This window comes from Manacus vitellinus, unplaced genomic scaffold, assembly GCF_001715985.3.
Source record: "Manacus vitellinus isolate BGI_N305 unplaced genomic scaffold, ASM171598v3 scaffold_7_pilon, whole genome shotgun sequence".
NCBI classification, from domain to species: Eukaryota; Metazoa; Chordata; class Aves; order Passeriformes; family Pipridae; genus Manacus; species Manacus vitellinus.
In genome coordinates, this window is record NW_021940813.1 from 11,142,324 (window position 1) to 11,162,718 (window position 20,395).

At 38.2% G+C, this 20,395-nt stretch overlaps 1 protein-coding gene across 1 annotated transcript in view; it reads right to left on the reverse strand.

The window, feature by feature from the left end:
* The window catches only part of CNKSR2 (connector enhancer of kinase suppressor of Ras 2), a 159,853-nt gene that overhangs the window by 121,921 nt on the left and 17,537 nt on the right, over window positions 1–20,395 (reverse strand). Inside the window, 1 exon segment of the mRNA XM_029964754.1 lies at window positions 11,106–11,193. Coding sequence (XP_029820614.1) covers window positions 11,106–11,193 — 88 coding nt within the window.

Consider the following 20,395-nt stretch of genomic DNA (forward strand, 5'->3'; position numbering starts at 1 on the left):
CCCAATTCTCAGGTAACATGTTAGCCAAAAACTGTCCTTTATAAATTCATATGATAGTGGCATTGCCCAGAAGCAGGTTGTGTGATGGAGTAAACTGGAGCAACTTGTAAAGAACAAGAGCTTGCCATGAGATTATTCATTCTCCAGGCAGCTTTCAAGTCACTTCTGGTGGAACTTCTTCCCTGGTTTTTTCATTTATTTTCCTCTGCAGTCCAACTGAACTTAGATGAAGGCAATTGACATGTATGTATTTGTGCATATTGCACTGTTTTTTTTCTAGCATTTTTCAGATAAAAATGTAGGCAATTGTGTTAGGAACACCATTTTAAAAGTGGTAGTAAAATCACCCGGGAAATGCATCTTTCATGAGCAACTCCACTCATCTTCCATGTCTAGTTTCAAGAGGGCACCAGCTAGATTTTATGTACTGCTTAAAAACAGATGTCTGATAGAATTGCTGTCACCATTGTTTTTGAAGTCATGCAAAATGTTCTAGACTATGTAACTCCAGTACTCTATTTGTAAAAAAATAATGAATTACATGATTGCTAAAAGAGGGTTCAGACTCTCACGCACTGCCAAATCTTTGGCATAAAAATCTCTCTCGAGTAATGTAGCCATTGGTTGGAATTAAACCAAGCTATTCTTTAAATCCCTTTGCTTCTCAAATTGATTAAAACTGTAACTGAATCCTTTAATAGCAGTATAAGTCAAATGGATGATCTGTCACTCTTGCTACTTAGCAACAATAAAAAATAATTAACTTGAGAATGCTCAGACATAACTCCCAGCCCCTTCAGACTCGGTACCACACCATGAAAAATAAGTTGTTCTGGCTTCAAGGAGCCTACTCTGAGCCTGTTCAAGTGTCACTAGCTCTAGGGAACTTATGCCATTGGCTCTAGAAAGGCTCATTTGGTTTGAATTCTGCCCAATTCAGCACTAGCAAGAGAGCCACAAGACTGAGGTTTGCTGGAATTGTCACTGAGAGTTCTCACAGAAGTTCTCAAAAACAATGATGACAAAGTCTAAAGCTTTGCCAACACATGAAGAAGGCAATAGTCTTATAACTTCCAGTATACGCTGATTTATTATTACCCTTCATTGCTTTTCTTGGACCAAGCCACTGGTACAAGGGTAAGACAGGTTGAGTTCATTTAGTGTTTCACTAAAATTAGAAAATACATAGAAAATACATCTAATACAGCTGATGGTAGGAAAAAACAATTGCAGCTTTAAAATAATAAACTTGATTGATATCGTAGAATGGTTTGGGTTGGAAGGGATCTTAAAGATCATCTAGTCCCAATACCACTGCCATGAGCAGGGCTGTCACCCACCAGGCCAGGTTGCTCAAAGCTCCATCCAAGCTGGCCTTGAACACTTGCAAGGATGGGGCATCCACAACTCCTCTGGGCAACCTGTTCCAGTGTCTCATGACCCACACAGTGAAAAATTTTTTCCTTATATGTAATCTAAACCTGCTCTCTTTCAGCTTAAAACTATTACCCCTTGCCCTATCCCCACATGCTGTCTTCAGCTCTCTCATAGTTCCCTTTAGGTACTGAAAGGCAGCTATAAGGTCTCCCTGGAGCCTTCTCTTCTCCAGGCTGAACAACCCCAACTCACTCACTTCTCTCATAGGAGAGGTGTTCCAGTCTTCTGATCATCTTCGTGGACTTGCTCCACCAGGTCCACATCCTTCTTACATGGGAGCCCAAGCGTTGGATGCAGCCCTGCAGGTGGGGTCTCATGAGAGGGGCGAATCACCTCCCTCGATCTGCTGGTCACACTGCTTTTGAAGCAGGCCAGGATATGGTTGGCTATGACAAAATGCTGTGTTCTATATTTCATGATGATTAAAAAACTGATGGACACCATGGAACCGTGCTCAGACTGTGATTTACAAGTATGTCTGGGTAATCACTGCAATAGTAGAACACAAATTGGCAAAATATACAGCTCTGTTCAATCCCCTCCCCTCCAACTCCCTTTACAAAACCAAAAAACTCTTAAATACTCCAAAAGCTACAGGAGTTGGCAAGCAGGTAATGTTCTCTTCTGGCAACATGCAAAGAAATAAGAGCATGACACAGTCAGAGGCTTCCTGAGGTGTTTTACCACATCTTAGATTTTGAGAGGTCTAGCAGGTCTTTGGATACAAAAGGTATGGCTTTGAGGACACTGACAATTACACGTTTGGAACAGAGGGAGGGAGAAAGGAAATACTTTTTTCCTGTCTTTTACCTAAAATGCAATAGCAAGCTCCTCTAAGCCATACAACACCCAGTGCTTCCACAGACAATCCTTGGCTACTGCCATACAAAATTAATTTTTAAAATTACACAGATGTTGTTACTACACTGTATTTCTAAGTAACCATCCCAAAATATGCTCTTTCCACGACTTTCTTTCCACTGAGCTGCTCCAAAAGTCTCCCATCATGGCTGTTCTGACTGCCACAGTCCCAGGGAGCTCTATCCTCAGCTCTCCCCTTTTCCGCAACCTCTTCCCTGTTGCTCAGCAGCCTCCTAAAATCATGCTGCTTTAATTATCATCTCTGTGCAGATGAGTCACAGATCTCTCGTCCCTTCTGTTCATATTCACAGTTCAGAATCTCCTTCTGGATATTTGCCACCAGCCCTAACACAGTGTGCTGGAAAGCTGAAATCACATTTCTTCCCAAACGCTCCCTGTTCTCCCTTTCTTTCCCAGTCTCTGTCAACAGCTCCACCACCTTATGTCCCACAAGCTCACAACCTGGGTGCCATTTTCAACTCCTCTTCACTTCCCACACAAATCCTGTCGATTTTATTCCCATTGCCGTTCAGAAATATTTGCTTTCTTTCTCACACCACAGTTATTCAATCCCTGCAGTTCCTTGCCACTGGGTCTAGGGCATCCTCACTCTATTATTATTCCCTTCCCCTCCACACTGAAGCCAGAACTCACCTCTACCTGCAGAACCCACTCTGTCCTCCCCCATCAGAAACACACATAAGGACTGACAGGGATGGGAGAAGCAGAATGGTGAGCACACATCTTTTAACAAAGTAAGGGGAGAGGAAAAAAAATCTCTATTGGAAAAATACAATGCAAGCTACTAAATAAATGCTACAGAAAAGAACATTTCTTATGCAACCTACATAAATGTTTCTAAAAGTCTAGAGCCTTTCCCTGAAAATGTAATAAACCTGAGGTACTCTAAGTTCATAACCTTTGTGTACAAACTAATAGCAATTACCCTGCCTACTGAGTACAAAGAATTGCTTTAATTTTATTTAAACAATCTGTGTGGAGTGGCACCTATCACCATAGTAACAGAATACTTCATGTAGAAATTTAATACAACTTACATAAATCACCCACAGATCAAGCAACCACTGGGCAAAATTGCTCTCTGGATTAAGAGAGATGCAATGGGTACACTAAGCTCTTTTATTCTATCTTTCTGAAGTCATTTTTCATTTCCAATTATTTCTACCCTTCCTCCTATAAAAGGCATCATCTTGCTTTCCCTAAGGATCTGGTCACATATTAATTCTTACTTTGCATATAGAGAGTTACACTTCTTCCTTGTTTCTAAAATGAGCCAGTATACCATTAGGTCAGAAACTACAGCCAGTATTTTAGCACTGACTAAAATCACACTGATAGTTGCTCATATATCCCTCTGGAATTTAAGTGCTTACATGGTCTAAATTGAATTTCAGCTGTTCAGGTGATTTCTCTACTTGGTGACATTCTCAGCAGGTACAAATAAAATCCACAGAAGCTATCAACAGATGAGAGATTGAAATTGAGGCAAAAATGGTCCATCCGAAGGAGAAAAAACAGTCGAAACACGCTTTTTTCCACACCTCTACATAAGCATCATGCATTTAAACCTGTTATCTTTTATTACTGATATGTAAAATAGAGCTTGTAGCATGATGTTGTGCAGTTCTTAAGTTTTCAATGTCACTTCCAAGACAATTTAGAGGTAAATAACTTCTTAATTTTTCAATTCTGCTATTCCTCTAGTACTGCCATGAGAAAGAATTCTGGTTTATAAAACACAACTACAGCAAAATATTTCATGTTTCATATTTAGCCTAGGTAGCTATTTTGCCAACAGAGGAAATGAAATTAATTGAACTTGAAAAAAGTAATGATATTTAGGTAAGTGGCATTTCAGGCTCAATCATAACTTGAATGTTTCATAATGGACCGTCTGAAATGGTTTATGTATTTTTAATGGACTTAAGCAAATAAACACACACATGTTCCTGAAATAAAGACAGACACAACACTTTTTCATGCCTAAGGCTTTTACAGTCACTTAGCAACACATGGTTTCCGTACTTCACTACACTGAAGTCGAATCTTGCTTCACTGCGCCTGGTTACAGAGATCATACTGCCTCTGGGAAGGGAAATCAGTTTCCAAACTAAAAGAAATGCAGAGTCTTAGTCTTCAAATCTACTGATATGACCAACATAATCTTAATAGATCATCATTAGTCATTCAATTTGCCATTTACAAAGAATTACATAGCAAGCATTGCATATCCTCTCTTTGACTCTATTCAAATGGCAACTGTGATGCCACTCAGCGCACACTGACACAGTGCCCACAACAATCCGTCTAAGAAAAAAAGCTTTTATTTAAAGGAAACATATGAGATATGAAAACACATTTTCCCCTCTGTCTACACTTCATCTCAGTTTCCACCAACTTTCTGCTACTTTCTGCAAGTGCTTCCATGAGTGCATGAGTTAACTCAACAGTCCCTGACTCTTTCACTGTCACCTTGACCCAGTCAGGATCATTTTCTTGGAAAAATTTAACAGCTGCATTGGTTTACCACCATATGCCCCATCAAAAAGACTAGTCCTTTTTTCACAAATTATTCTGCTTTGTGTTTCATTTTCCCCCATGTTCAGAGACTGTCAATCATTAATCTGGAAGAAAAACAACCAAAAAAAAAAGAACTCCAAACAAGGCAACACCAACCCATTTTTTGCTTTCTGGTCGCTCAGCTTCCTACATACTCAGCATTCTTTTGAATATTTCAGTGGTTTTTTTGGTTTTTTCTTTCCATCCACTAGGTAAAGAAACTACTTTCTCTAAGAATGGAAGAGAAAATACAACTAACAAATTCACAGGGCTTTACAGGGTGGTAGTTTCACAAGTTTGGGAAAAAAAATTCCACACCTCTTTACAGCATATATATCAATGACAACTAATGAGTCATCAAATTAGTAGCCCCAATAGACTATTACTGACATTTTAATCTTCAAGATATTCCACGCCTAATTCCATTTCAAAAAGCACTTCAAAACTTAAATCAAAGGACAATATATCTATAAGTAAGCCATTTCAAGGGGAAAAAAAAGAAGTATAATAAAAGAGCAGAAAGAAACTACCAGAATCATAAAAAGGCATCAATGCTAAGTACCTTAGGCACTTTTTACATTACATTAAATTACAGCTGAAATTTTCTGTAAAATTGTGCTATAGATAAATAAGCTACTCTACAATGAAAAAGAGAAAAACACTACTAAAGAGCATAAATTGAAACAACTTTGATGTAGCTTCTTGTAAACAAAAAACAGCCTCATATTTCCCACAATCCTTTAATTTCTATTTTAGCTTATACATTATACATTGACTTTTAAAAGTCAACTGCAAGAAAACAACTGCACAGAACATGTATCCAGTAACACCACAACTTCTGAGGACTGCTTTGAACCTTATGCAACAGAAAATCTTGCATAAGAGCAGCACTTGAAGGATACAAGGTGAGTCTGAATTTCTGTCAGCATTATTGACAATGAGCTATAACACTCTCATATGAACATCCTTTTGATGTCATGTATATAGGTAGATATTGCCTGGTTATTGTTTTCAAGGGGAGCTTTTGGTTCTAACTTTCCCCCACATCTATTTAGCTATCCACTCATACACTTACCCCCTACTTGTGCACTTATCTAAAATGGGGGCATTTTTGTATAAACAGTGTATTATGTATACATATACTTTAAACTTCAAGAATGTGGTCTCCTCATCATGAACTATTTTTATTTAAAAAAGAGAAGAGGGAGGGGAATATTACCACAGTAGGTTAACAAAGATTTTCCTGCAAGCATCTGATAATAGAGTTAGGGTGGAAGGAATAATGTTGAAAATTCAAATAAAAGTCTTGAAAATTTAATATATAGCTGTTTACAGCAAATACATGTTGCTTTGAAAATATAAACAAGCTGGAAGCGCAAAGCAGCTTTAATGAGGAACCAATAAAAGAGTCACATCACTAAACTATTAAAACCAGTTTATTAGCTAAAGATACCTGAGGTAATCAGCTACTTGGTATGACTTGAAATTTAAAAACTTTAAGCTATATTTAGCAAGTCTTTAAAGTCCTTAATAACTAGGACTTAAAACAAAAGTGATGAATTGTGATCGAAAACATTATAGGAGAGATACTTTGTAAAAATAGTACTAAGGATATTATTCTTCTTCATTCATATATTTGACATTGTCTTTACCAAATGAATAGAACCATTTTATAATACTACATTTGGATTCAGAGTCAGAGCAGGGGAGCTAAGAAAGTAAATTTCCATTTTATCCTTTTAACTGGAAAACAAGCCTGAACGTAATGTTTCTCAGTGAGATTTAATATTTGAAAGGTTCCTCACTTAAAGTTACAGACATTTGATTACAAAAACTGCAGTGGTACGCAAAAATAGTGCATTACTTAAGAAATAACTTGTGATGTTTTACAATAGCTTTTATCTGAAAAACAGTAATGGCTAAAAGCCCAACAAAGAACACCCCCCTGGCATGGGAAGTGCGTCCACTGGGGCAAGGAGTATATTGACACTTTTTTTTTTTGTATCTCAAATGTCTTTAAATGGGGAATAAGTTCCAAATCCCTCAGCTGATGCAGTGCACAGGGCACTTCTGTACGTGCTCCATATCAGAGTTTTTAGCTCCAAATCCCAGGTGGCTATAATGTCCAGACAAAGTATCTGCGGATGGTTGTCTTGGTCTTTCTTTGCTATTTTCCCTCCTGGACACCACCTCCCAAACTGCATCACTAAAGTTGTCACCCCACATCATTCAAAATCTGAGTTTACCTCCAAATGTTGCTGTGAGACAGCTGATGTCAGAAGTGTGCTCTGTGACAACAATGCAAGACAGATCCATGTTAGCCAAGTGACTACCCTCCATCTCCACCCCTGTTACAGAGAATTACTTCCACCACACAGTCCCTCTTTAAAATGGTATTTAGGCAGAGAACTAAATGCAGTGAAGCTTCTATAGAGGAGTATTTACATGCCTACAGCCATGCTTCTGCTGGAGCACATTGCTAAGTAAATCCCACAAGACATTAAAGCTGCAAGACAAACATTAGTGGTTTTAAAACTAAATAAACACAGCAAATCATTGTGAAAGCTGATTAAGGAAAGTAAAAAACATGTGATGAGGGCTACTAATGATCACTATTAAAAAGCAATAAAAGAAACAGGGTGTTCAGCAGCAAAGATTTCTTTAAATGTCTGGTAACTTACAAAGTCAATATAAAATTAGACTTTTCAGATATTCACAAGATTTCCAGGGTTTCAATTCTAAAGAAGAAAGCTCCTTAAGTGAAACTTTAATGAATTCCTAAGGAATAAAAGCATTGAGAATGATAGTAAAAGCTACCTACAGATGGTCTAAGAAAGCAAGATATTTTCTGTTCCTTACCTTATCTGTGTAGCTACTGCTACCTTTCTAAAACAAAACCAGCACACTTAAAATGACCAGTTCCTGGCACTCTCTGAAGCTAAACAACCCAACTAACTAACTCAATAGCAAGACTTCATGAACACCATCAATACAAGAGCGTCTCTCATTCTTCCTGATGTGCTTTTGTGACTGAAACAATCCTGTTGGCACAAATCTAAATTCATGAATGAATCAAAGGTGAACAAATCACAACCCAAAACAATCTCACCCCCCCAACCTGTTCACCCATAGTCCTTTAACATTTATCTTGTATCATCAAGAAAGAACAGGCCTTTTTTATTCATTGCAGAGGAAACAGACAGAACAGATAATGCTCAGCCTTTGATTCCTATAGAGAGGCAGATAGTGTAGGAGAGAAAGGTACAGTGCAAGGAAATGGTGGTAAAAATCATAATAGTCTCATGAATTTGTCTTTTTTTTTCCTCCAGTGTTCTACTGCAAGGGAAGAGTTGATTACAAAAATGAGCAAGAATGCAAGCCCTGAATTAAATAAACCATCAGCAAGGATGATGGTATCAAGAGTGAAAACCTGCAGGAAGAGGCTATGAAATAATATCCTAAAATCCTAAGGGGGAGAAAAAAATCCCTAAGCCAAAATAAAGCAGCTGCATAGAAGCAGATGATTAGTGAAAATGCAAAGCAGGCTACAGTAACTTGCAGTGCTCTGAAGGACCTGCTTCCACTGCACACTGGCCTATCAGGTCCTGGGCAATGTGCAACACACATAGACAACTGAATGGTTAAAACAAAGTATGTGTCTTCCTGCATTTTATTCCAGAGTTGTCCCTAAGAAATTATTATAACTCGAACTTTGCTAATTATTTAAAGGTAAAAGCACAAATAATCAATAGATTTTCTTAGACTTCATACTTATAAGTGGGAGGTAATTCTGTAATTTTTTCTTAATTATCCATTTAGCGCTGATAATAGGGGGGGACACGACTCAATATCACTAAATTCTATGAAGAAACACTGATATTACAATTAGCTACAAAAGGTGAAAAATAAATCAAGCAAGCCACCATAATTTTAGCACTTTTTACCCTCCATCTTGATTAAAGAATCATTTTTTGACTTTTGGTTAATAAATCTAAACATTAGCTGTAACTTAAACAACACAAAAAAATCCTGATGGAACTCAGTTACTGGAGTTCTATTTTTAAATAGTACTAATGTTATAAAAATTCAGAGCTAATAAAATGTGGAGATTGTATTTTTTTATAAACCTTTGACCATTATAAAAAGCTGCTATCTGCTGTTAAAAAAAAAATGCAACATTACCTTCTAGGTCTTTCACCAAAAAAAATTTATAAATTATTTTAATTTAACTCCTTTTAATACAAAAGGAGAAAGATTCCGAGACAGAAAAAAACACCTGTTGAGGTGATACTGAAAGATTGAATTTACAGTCTTAAGAAAGCACAATGAGGATTTTCGGTGTGCTCGATGGTCACAGAGAAAAAAAGCTCAGCTAAGACATTTGAAATGCAACATTGGAATGCAATTGTTTTAAGTAGAGATCAAACCACATGTGTTTGGGACTACTAATGGAATTTTTCATTATCATTCTTCTGACTACAGCCCAATTTGATTTCAGAGCATGCTTAAATTTAGACACATAAATGCTCCTTTTGACTTCAAACTGTAGATTCAAGAACTGCTTCCTGATTGGGGAGTTATGTTGTTCTTGGAGAACGTAAAACTGCTGTTCTCCAAAAGTATTAAATAATAACATTTACTCTCATTCACACTGAAAAATATACATAGAGAAATATTTAACTACACCATAGTGAATTAGTAGTATCAAGGATAGGGATGAATTTTTAAGAAAATAAATCAATATTGAGTTATTTCCTGTGAAATACCGCAGCAGTTGTTATTTTACCCACCTCCTCACTAATCGTGGACACATGAAAATGGACAGGTGGCTCTTTCCCTGAATTAAAAACTAGACAGTGATTCACAGCTACTTCTGTGAAAAATGACCAGTTTGGACAAGTGGATGGGATGCCCTCCATGACTATTTCTCCCACCCTATCGATCCCTTCTCACAACTCAACAATGGCACAACAGGCCACAGGCCAACAGACACAAAACAGACGTCATGCCAAAGGCAGCCAAGAAGTTGAAGGCCTGGGCTCTTCTCCCACAGCCAGCAGTGCTGGCACTTCCATCCCTGTTTGAGGTTGGCTGATGGGAGGAGCCCAGTGGGGAGCACAGGGCGGCCAAAGGATGGACTGGCAGCATTACCCCTCCCCCCTGGGGCCTGGAAAGCAAACGGGCATCCTCACACTGTGTGGTCAATGGGGAGGGAAAAGCTCATGCTCCATTTCCAATCAAAACCCACACACAGAATTGAGGGTGAAAATAAAATAAATCTAAATATGAGAAATTTGCATTTCCCAGGCTTGAACACACAGGACTAGTAATACTGCTTCTCTTGAACTCAGCTGGGAGGCAAACACAACTAATCATCAGTGTTGCACTCATTTATGAAAGGGTTAGAGAAAAAAGCATTTCTTTTAGGAAAGGGAGAGTATCATCATACAAAGTCACGCCAACAGGCCAGAGAAGAAGTTTAGTTTTTTGTAGTTTGGACTGATGCTTCTGAAAACCAGAAAAAGTCTCAGTCCTCCTACCTAACCCACTCTCTCCTTTTTCTCCACTCTATCTTCTCAAGTACAAACAATCCCTCGAATTTCTGCTTGGCAGCAAAGAGATTTTTCATTTCAGCAGAACAACACACAGATAGAGACAGACCTAAACCAGGGTGGGGTGGGGAAGGTTCTCAGGATTCCACTCCCAAATGAAGCCCACTAAGCAAGAACTTCTCATTATCTACTTCTGGATTTCTTAAAGGCAGTATGTACAAAAATGTATTCAAAATATTCTACCTCCTTGGGAACGGAACATGTGTCATCCTAACAGGTGTCTAGATGATATGAACTGTATGAAAAAGCAGATTACTAAAGTCCAATATACACAGACCTTTTGAACCAGACAGCTAATTAAAATTAAAGACAAAATATAAGAAATTAAATATACAAACTATAAAGTGGATTTCTCAAATTTATAGTGAGTATATTAGACTAGAGAACCCAAGATGAATCTTACTATTGAGATATGGAGAGGTATATACATAGCACAACTCAAACTAGTATTATAAAACCAGGAAACAGAATTTTTAGGAAGCTTTTACTAAGTGCTAGTATTCCCTTAATTTGGTTAGACAATGATCTGGAAAGTGTAAAACAAAATTACATCAAGAAAGTAATAGCCAGTTACAATTGAGGAAAAAATAAATTGCTAAGCAAATTGTCTCATACCTGTTGTACTATTGTTGTTAGTTCCAGACAGAGCTGTATTACATTATTTCTTGTTACTGAGTAATCTGTGACAGCAGCAAAAGGTGATCTAAAAAAAAAAAAAAGAAAAAAAAAGTTGAATAGTACTAGCATATATCCACTTGCAGTTTTTAAATTCCTCTTTAAGAATTCCATTTATAAAAACATTTTTTCTGACACTTAACTTCTGGACTGCCTTTACTCCATCAGAAAAAGCCCAGCTTGTCTTCAGCATTTGTTTGGGAATACCCTTGCAAAGGCAACCAGAGACACTACTTCCTTTTGTGATATCAATGGTGTCCAGATGTGAATCAGATCAGAAAAGTTTTTGGTTGATTCACTGGGATTCTTGGGATTTGATCTAATATCTGGTGAAAGTAGTGGAGGGACTCAGAATAAGTAAAATCTTTATCTAAAGGGGGGAATAGCATTTAGAGCCAGAGATGCATCAATGCTCAGAAGCAGCTGCAAAGCTTAAACTGGAAGCACAACCAAACAAGCCCACACACTATGCTACAGTCAGAACTGCTTAGCGAAATACACAGTGTAATCTAACATTTACAGACATTACCTACATATATCCTATACCTTAAAACTTTATATTAGAATGTTTAAAATGCTTGCCTACCTGGAAGCTTGCTTGCTTTCTAGAAGAACTGCTAAAATGTATTTAGTTAGTGAAGCTGGCAGTCATCTGATTTCTGTATTACAAGTCTCTCTTAATCTATAAACTCAACTTGGACTATATTCTAAATTCAAGAAGAAGCCAAACACTAGGCAGGACTGGTATTTTCTCTAAGAGGAGTCAAGACCTTGACTTCATCAGTGTTGCAGATGAGGTTTTAATGGACATTATTAACATCACAAAGATGGCATTTCTCCCTAATATACCTGCTTCCAACATTGAAAACAAACAAACAAAAAGGTGGTAAAGAACCACAAGGATTGTAATGCCTGAATAAACTAACAATAGATCATGCAAATGTGCCAAGATCTCAAAACAATACTTACAACGTGGCTGCCTTTAAATTAAGCTGGGTGACTAATCCCTTTCCCAATTGCCTTCTTTCATCACTTCACACATATTTCTATATACCTTAAAGAGTTTTACATATTACGATTTCCTTATTTAAGCCTAAAGACAAGCTTTCAGTACAAAGAACTCTGCTATAAGAAAGTCCAAATGATAACTGTAAATATAGTTCTACTGGTTCTAGTAGGTTTCTAAATTTCTTTTCCATATACACAATTACTGAAATTTTAGTGCAGGCAGATTTGGAACTGTCCATTAATAACCCACGTGAACTCGCCTGTCTGTGCTGGTTTCGTTTAGTGCTCTCTTTCTTCTCCAGGGCTTGCAATCCAGCCCTGAGGGTTCATAAGACAGAATTAACTCTGAGGTGCATACTCAAGTCTGGCAGCTTTAATTTGATGTAATACATCACACAATGACATACACTTTCTGCCTGTATTTTCTAGAGAGAAAAGCAGTATAAATAAAAGTACAGAAATTGGAAGCTAGGCAGAGTATAAGAAACACAAAATAAACAGGAGAGTGAGGACTTGGTAGACAGCATGCGGGTAGGTTCCAAAAGGTGCCTTATGAAAGTTAGTGGACACAGATATACAATCACAATTCAGAGTCCAACTTTTCTGCAGTGTTATGGCAACCACTACAGCAAGTCAACCCACAGACACACACATAGATTACTTCTGAAGTTCAGGAGACATATGAGCATAAAAAGTGGGATGAGGATAAATATGAGGATAAAAAGTGACTGAACTGCTTGGTTATGAATCATAATTGAGTTGACAAAGTGTTTGGGTAAAGATCTCAGACACATGGTGTGATTCTTGAGGTGTCCTGTGCAGGACCAGGAGCTGAACTTAATGATCATAATGGGTTCCTTCCAACTCAGCATATTCAATGATTCTATGATGTGCTAAAAACATTAGTCAAGATGCACAAAAACATTGATATTTTTCCTTACAAAATGGTAACTGTTGAGGTTCTGATATCTACCTGAAACCCTGATTTTAAAAGGTCATGTTCATTTAGGAACTCACTTTTATTGAAGATTAATGGAATCAAGCCAGCAAATGGTATTATTTTACTTAAAGTATGAGGGTTAATACAATTTGATCTTGAAATTACACAACCGAAATCTATTTGACATTTCAAGGCCTCCAGCATTTCTCTAAACAAAATCACATGGTAGGCTTTGGCTTCTAATACCGCATCATCTTCCTTCATACTTCTGTAATTTAGTTTGGTTTCACGGTTCATGAGGAAAATAATGGCATTTTTACCATCATTGCTCTTAGTGAAGATCATTCGAAATGCCCCAAATCAACTCTGCTGACATTAAGGAACAGGCAAAGGGACTGAGACATTATTCATTTTTGTTACATTGAAGTTAACACAGTGAAGACTTGCAACAGGATGTGAAGCAGACAGCAAGGGTGTCAGCAGGAGGGAGAAGACTACTAAAAATCAGTAACAAACGTAATATCTTGAAAAGTGCTTAACAGCTTGGAAAGATAAGGAGACAGGTTCATGTTTTATAAACTTTACTCCTGCAGAAAATCTAAGGGATCCTCCAGTTGCCTCCTCTGTAGGTCTCTGTAGGGGCCCCCTGGTGCTCTAGTGGTTAGGATGCAGCGCTCTCACCACCCCGGCCCAGGTTCGATTCCCGGTCAGGGAACCCCTCCGGGCAGATGGAGCTCGTCAGCCCTGTAAGGCCATCCATCTAAGAGAAGGTCACTCTAAACAAACCTACGTCCTGAGGACCTCGCTGACACCGTCCGAGCTCGCTCGGCCCCGGCAGATGAACCTCAGGATTAAAGGGTGGGCTCAGTTCAGCACACACTGTGTCTCATCTAAAAAATCCACTGCGCAGGCTCCAAGGGTAAAGACCTTTCCCAAATCTTCGTTCGCGAAGACTGGTCATGATGATGAGGTCTCTGTAGCTTATAACCAACTCCCTCACATCAGTTTCTGCAGATGCCTCTCTGGGGTACTGATGCAAACAGGACCAGTAAAATGGCAATTCACTTTTCCTCCCCCTTCCCACTTCAGACTTCCCTGGAGGTAATCTGTACGCACAACCACACAGCCACTACTGCATAAGCAGCTGGAGAAATGGTAGGGGCCTCTCTAAATATTAACCTCCAAAGGAAATATATTTTGGTATTTACATCCCAAGCCTCAACTTCAACAGTAGAAATTCAGCAAGACTTAGTATAACAACGTGCCAGCAGTTTCAATCAAAATATCAACGAAAACTCCATTGTAGGATCACTGACTGGATTTCATATGAGGTACAGTGTAAAACACCAATCTGACAAAAAACCTCTATATTGGTAATATATCCACTGATTGTAATTTTAATACAGCACAGTATTATTGACTGTGAACAGATGAATCAACTTGTATAAATGCAAATAAAGCCTACATACACCATAACTTCAGTTGGTTGCTAAAACACTTTCCTCCTCGAGGCACATACTAAGATTAAGGAATTCCCTGTCCAATTAGACCACTTCTCTCTACTTAAAAAAAATTATTTCCTTGGCTTGGTAGACCCATTTTATCAGTTTCCAATTTTTATTCTGTTCTTTCAAAGCCACGTCTTTCACAGTCCCTTGGACCTTCAGTTCTCAGGTACCTCCTACAGCTCCAGTGAAGAAAATTCTCTGAGGAAAAAAAAGCAATTTTCAACATGTGTACTGTCCAAGTCATAGAATCATAGAATCAGCCTGGTTGGAAGGGACCTCCGAGATCATCAAGTCCAACTCTTGATGCAGCACCACCATGGTTACCAGACCATGGCACTAAGAGCCACATCCAGTCTCATCTTAAAAACCACCAGGGACCATGAATCCACCGCTTCCCTGGGCAGCCCATTCCAATGCCTGATTACCCTCTCTGTAAAGAATTTCTTCCTAATATCCAATCTAAACCTCCCCTGGCAGAGCTTAAGACCATGCCCTCTTGTCTTATTGATAGCTGCCAGGGAGAAAAGACCAACCTCCACCTGGCTACAACCTCCTTTCAGGTAGTTGTAGAGAGCTCCTAAAGTTAAACAAGAACTAAAGAACTGCCTTGCACTGGGGCCACATGCTGCCACACTTCCTGCTGTGACATTGACCTCAGTGTCTCATTGTCTCTCTCAGTCATTTCCATTTGCAGAACCTTTTTTACTCAGTTTCTCCTGTGATTTGTTTGTTCTTCCTTCAAAACCAATTCTCTTTCTTTGCAACACGCATATGAAAACACCTTTGTAGCCCCACAGCACACCTACCTGACCACATGCCCTTTCCATTCATTGCCACTTCCAGACCTCTGCTGGTCTCCCCTTTTCATTCTTTGTCTACCCCTTCTATACCTGATATCGTAAGGAAAAGAGATTTATACAATCACATCAATGCTTCTGCAAACACATGCAGGGTGTTTTTGCCCTTAGTCTCACCTTTCCTCCCTCATTCCGTTTTCCAACTTTTGAAGCCATTAGTCATTTTCAAACCACTTTCACAAATGGGTAGGTAATAAGTTTCAAGGATAATTAAGTTCATGTATGTTTTGTGATCGTGCATGCACCTGGAAAAGTGGGAACCTTTACATTTTTCCACTGTGCAAACCCACACTGTGAGTCTTTACCTTAGGACACCACAGTAAGATGAAGAGCTTCTAAACACCTCATTCACAGGGGAAAAATGATCTTACTTTTTTTTTTTTTTAAACATTAAAATAAATCAACTTCAAGACCTTAGTCTATAGGACGCAAGGTTTTTCTAAGACAAGGTATGCCAGACTTACTGGTTCTTTTCACATTTTTTTTAAGTCAGTCTTTGACATAAATAATAACACCTCTGAAAAGTGATTTTCTTTATACATTCGGTAACACACATTTGGTGTGTGTACACTTTTATGAATTGAGACCTTATTAACATCTTTAGCAGTATCAGCATCTTTCAGAATGAAAAATAAAATTATATTATCTAACAGTAATTAATTAAGCCACCCTGAAGGATTGGTAAAAAAACCAGCCACATTAATGTAGTACAGATAATTCCCTCACAGCCCTAAGAAATAATACAATTCAACAGCTATTAATACTCACAGCTACTGATTGCACATGAAGGAATATCCTTCAGAAACAATTAAAAATTTGTGAAGGAGATACAGACACTCGGCATTTCTATATTATCAATATCTTTGGCCACATATGCATTAGCCTCCTCATCTGTCTTCTTCATATAAAATTCACTCAGGGGAACATGATACATAAAAATATCTATTTCACTTTACAAAGTTTGGACAAATACTGACTGTTGTTAGTAAAAGCATTGCCCAAAATATAAGTTAATCATATTTCACCACTAGTTGTAGTACTAAGGTATTTTATAACGACAGACTTTGTGAGGGGTTTAAAAACAATCCCATACTTATTTTAGCATCCTACCAAGGAAAAACATCCTCAGAGCCTTTTGATTACACATAATAGTAGAAAATCTTTTAAAGAGAGAGGCAACCAAAGCAGTAATATAACTCAGTCTTCAAAGGTAACATATTAAGCTCAAATAAAAATCTGAATGTACAATACTGTTGTATATATATTGTGCCAAATCCATCTGTGATTCATAGTTTTAGGCTTTCATGAAACAAAGATTTTATTTGTCTTTCTAATGCAGCTGCTTTATGTAGAATCAGGGAAGAATGCAGTAAAATTCACAGCGGATAAAGGAATTCTTTAAATGAGTGCTCTATTAAACATTTACAGCTGTTCCAGGAGCACAATACAGTTAAGTACCATAGCATTCTTAGGCAGCACTTACTGACAGGTTTGGCATACCATTCAAACCAGCATAAAGGAAAATGTATAAAGGAAACAAGCAGGTTTAAGACCAAAAACCAATCGACAGAAAGTGCATTATTTGTGTGGTGAGTAAAGAATCACTGAACTCTTTTGTTTTTGCTGAACTCTTCTGTTTCTTTTCGCTTGGGTTTTCATTTGTTTACCCCCACCATCTTATGTTCAAGCCAGATTTACCCTGTCAGGACAAGTAATAACCAAGCACAGTTAACGGACTGTATGAAGTCTGTTATAAAGGAGACTCTAAACCAGTAATACTTTCTTTGTAAGTAAGAAGTTATGGGCTTGCAAACAATGTTCCTTTTCACTTAAAACTACAAAATAGCCACACCGTAAACATCACCAAGGCTCATTCACCAAAAACAATGAGGCAAAGAAATTCAGCTGAACACATTTTACTTATAGTGGAAGAAAACATATGCATTGACCATGTCACCATGGTAAAAAGAGGGAGATCCATTTTGGAGTGGGGAACGTGTTCTGCTACCACAATGCTTTCATACAAAGCAGCCTTAGAGGGTGCACTGAAGCCGAACACCTAGAATTGTTCAGTCATAAACAAAGAGTGTTTACATCATTGCAGGCTACACTTCTCTGATGCATCAGAGCTCACAGCTTAAGGCTTGGAGGCCCTGTTCTGCTGTCAACCACTGAAGCATTCAAATGTCCTTAACTTCAGGCACAGATTTTAGCCTTGCTTTATAGGATTTATGTATACACATAAGTGCTTCACAGAATACTAGTACATTTAAGCCCACACCAAAATGATTTGCCCACCTGGGGTTTAGAATTAAAGGATTACACCCCGCCCCACCCCAATCTGTGAATGGCCCTAAAAGCAGACCCAGATTTGCTAGAAAGGCCTTTTACTCTGAAATTTTTCATTTTGTTACTTCTGTCAGCAATTTTACCCTATATTTTACATAACCAACAATTTCTATTTACAGTTGGGTTTTTTGTTCATCTTCTTGTTCCATTCTGTCCAAGTATCATGTATCTAGACAGCAGCAGTAAATTAATCAGACTGATGCACATTTGTCAGCCTGCCTGCTAGCTTTTCTCTGGCCATAGCACTGAAAGACTTGAATACAAAATCTATCTCCACAAGATCTTTGCTCCTATTTCTTAGACTTCAGTGTAATCTGCAGGCACAGCTTAAGTTTTCTATTTCCTAATGGAGGATAGTGTGAAAAACAAGGGCTACAGGAGAGTTTCTGTGAAAGACATATTGAATCACTGCCCACACAGATGGCTGAGTCAAACAGTACACTAAAAAAATCCAGTGGTCCCTGACAAATCCTATTTCATGACCATTAAAAGCTGTGACACAACAACAGACGCAAAATGTTGTAGCAGTTATCTCATGGGAAGTAGATTATATTTTCTTAAATTCTTAAGAGAAAAATAAACTACAACCTTATCTTAGCTGTCTTTAATGAAGACTCAAATAAAGCCCTAAAAGTAACCAACCCTTCCTCACTCCTACTCACTAAGTATGTGTTTGTAGTTTAGACAGATATTGTTCCTATTGCTAAGCTCCAAAACATTCTTCTTGATACTGCACAAGATACATGCTATGAGGAGTTCTTGCTTTGGATAACATGGCCCAAACACTCCAGAGCAGGCAGGAACAGGAAGCCCAGATGCACAACTAAGAATTTTTTTCTTGCTTAGGGCAGTCTGCAGGAAATACAGATTTCCAGGGATTTTGGTTGGCAAAGACAATCAAAGTGTGGTGGAGGTGAATGAAAAGAACACATCAAACCAAGAACAACCTCGAAGATTACATCAGCAGAAGCCTGTGCTGACAGAGCAAGGAAAGAAATAGGAAGAGACAGAGCTAATGCAGCTGCCACCAAATGTCACCCCAGTTCAGGTCTGCTCAGGATCCTTCCTCTTCCACAAAAAGCATTATAGTTCTTCCTAGTCAAGACTACAGTAATGAGCTTTACCTGCAAGAAGCAACACTTTTACAAAGTGATTTTAAGATTAATTGTGACTGTGTACTACTCTAAGAACAAAACCTTACCTGGGATTAACAGAAATAAATAAGTCTAATTTCAATTCCAATTAAATGTGCGGATACTACTGGACATACTAGTGTACAGAAAAAAAATACTTTTATGAGGCTGGAAATAGCTTTACGTCACAAAGTTGCGACATGTTCATGTTGTGAATTCAGAGTACTGAACTCAAAAAAGTAATCCTACTTTAATTACACATGTTTTAAAAATTCCTCCCCAGGATGGAGTGTATCAGCCCTAAAAAAGGTAGGAGAATTTCCAGGAACCTGACACATCAGAGAAAAAGGAAGATTAAGAAAGGTGGCATATATTACTATTCCATAGAATACAACTTGTATGAATTACAGGAGTAAAGACTGAAAAGAATACCAATTATTTAGCTGTAAATCTAGAAGACCTGATTGACAGAATATATTATACTCTAATTCCTGAGAAGTATCACTGGAGATATATTGATGCCAAGTTGCTTTGAACATCAGGTAAGTAGTTTGTTGCTATAGCCTCCAGTGTGGCTTTCCATCAGCCTAAGAGCTACGTTAATATCAAGTAGAAACACATCATACTTTCACAAAAGACTCACAGTTTTTCAAGAAACTATCAATCTGGTCAGGAAATTCACTTGGAAGAATTTTAAGATTAGGGAAAGCGTATAAAACAAAACATTATTAAGCTGCGAAGAGCATAGGTTTTGCATGCTGAGAAAATAACAGGAAGTTAAAATTAGTCTACAAAGTTTAAGAACATAATCTATCAGTGTGATGACAGCTTCTTTACAGGACATTATTGGAGAGCTGTTTCATGCTCCTCAAAATCATCAGCCAATCTCTTTCGAAAATAGCTAGAATTCTCTACTAAGTTTTCCAGCTCCTAAATGAAACAAAACCAGAAGACTTTTAAAGCCTGGCAGTAAAAGCTACCCTAACTTTCAGTAAAACTCAGTTTCTGACATACATCTGGAAGTAGGACTGCTCCAGGCAGAGACCTGGAACAAAGAGTGTCCTTGGACTGGCCCTAAAAGAGCCACAGTGAAAGTGTGCAAATCACTCAGCAAATCACGACTCCCACAGTCCTTTCAATAATTGTGCCTGGCCTAACAAAGTCCTTTTAGATTGTAAGTTTCCCACAGAAACATCATAAAAAGAGAACTCACTAGAGTGACAAGTGAAGCACAGCCTGTATGGAGTCATCACTATTCCCGACACATAAAAAACACATCATTGCATTTCTATGCAAGTTGGGGCTGCTGCGGGGGCCCCCTGGTGCTCTAGTGGTTAGGATGTGGTGCTCTCACCACCACAGCCTGGGTTCGATTCCTGGTCAGGGAACCCCTCCAGGCAGATGGAGCTCGTCAGCCCTGTAAGGCCATCCATCT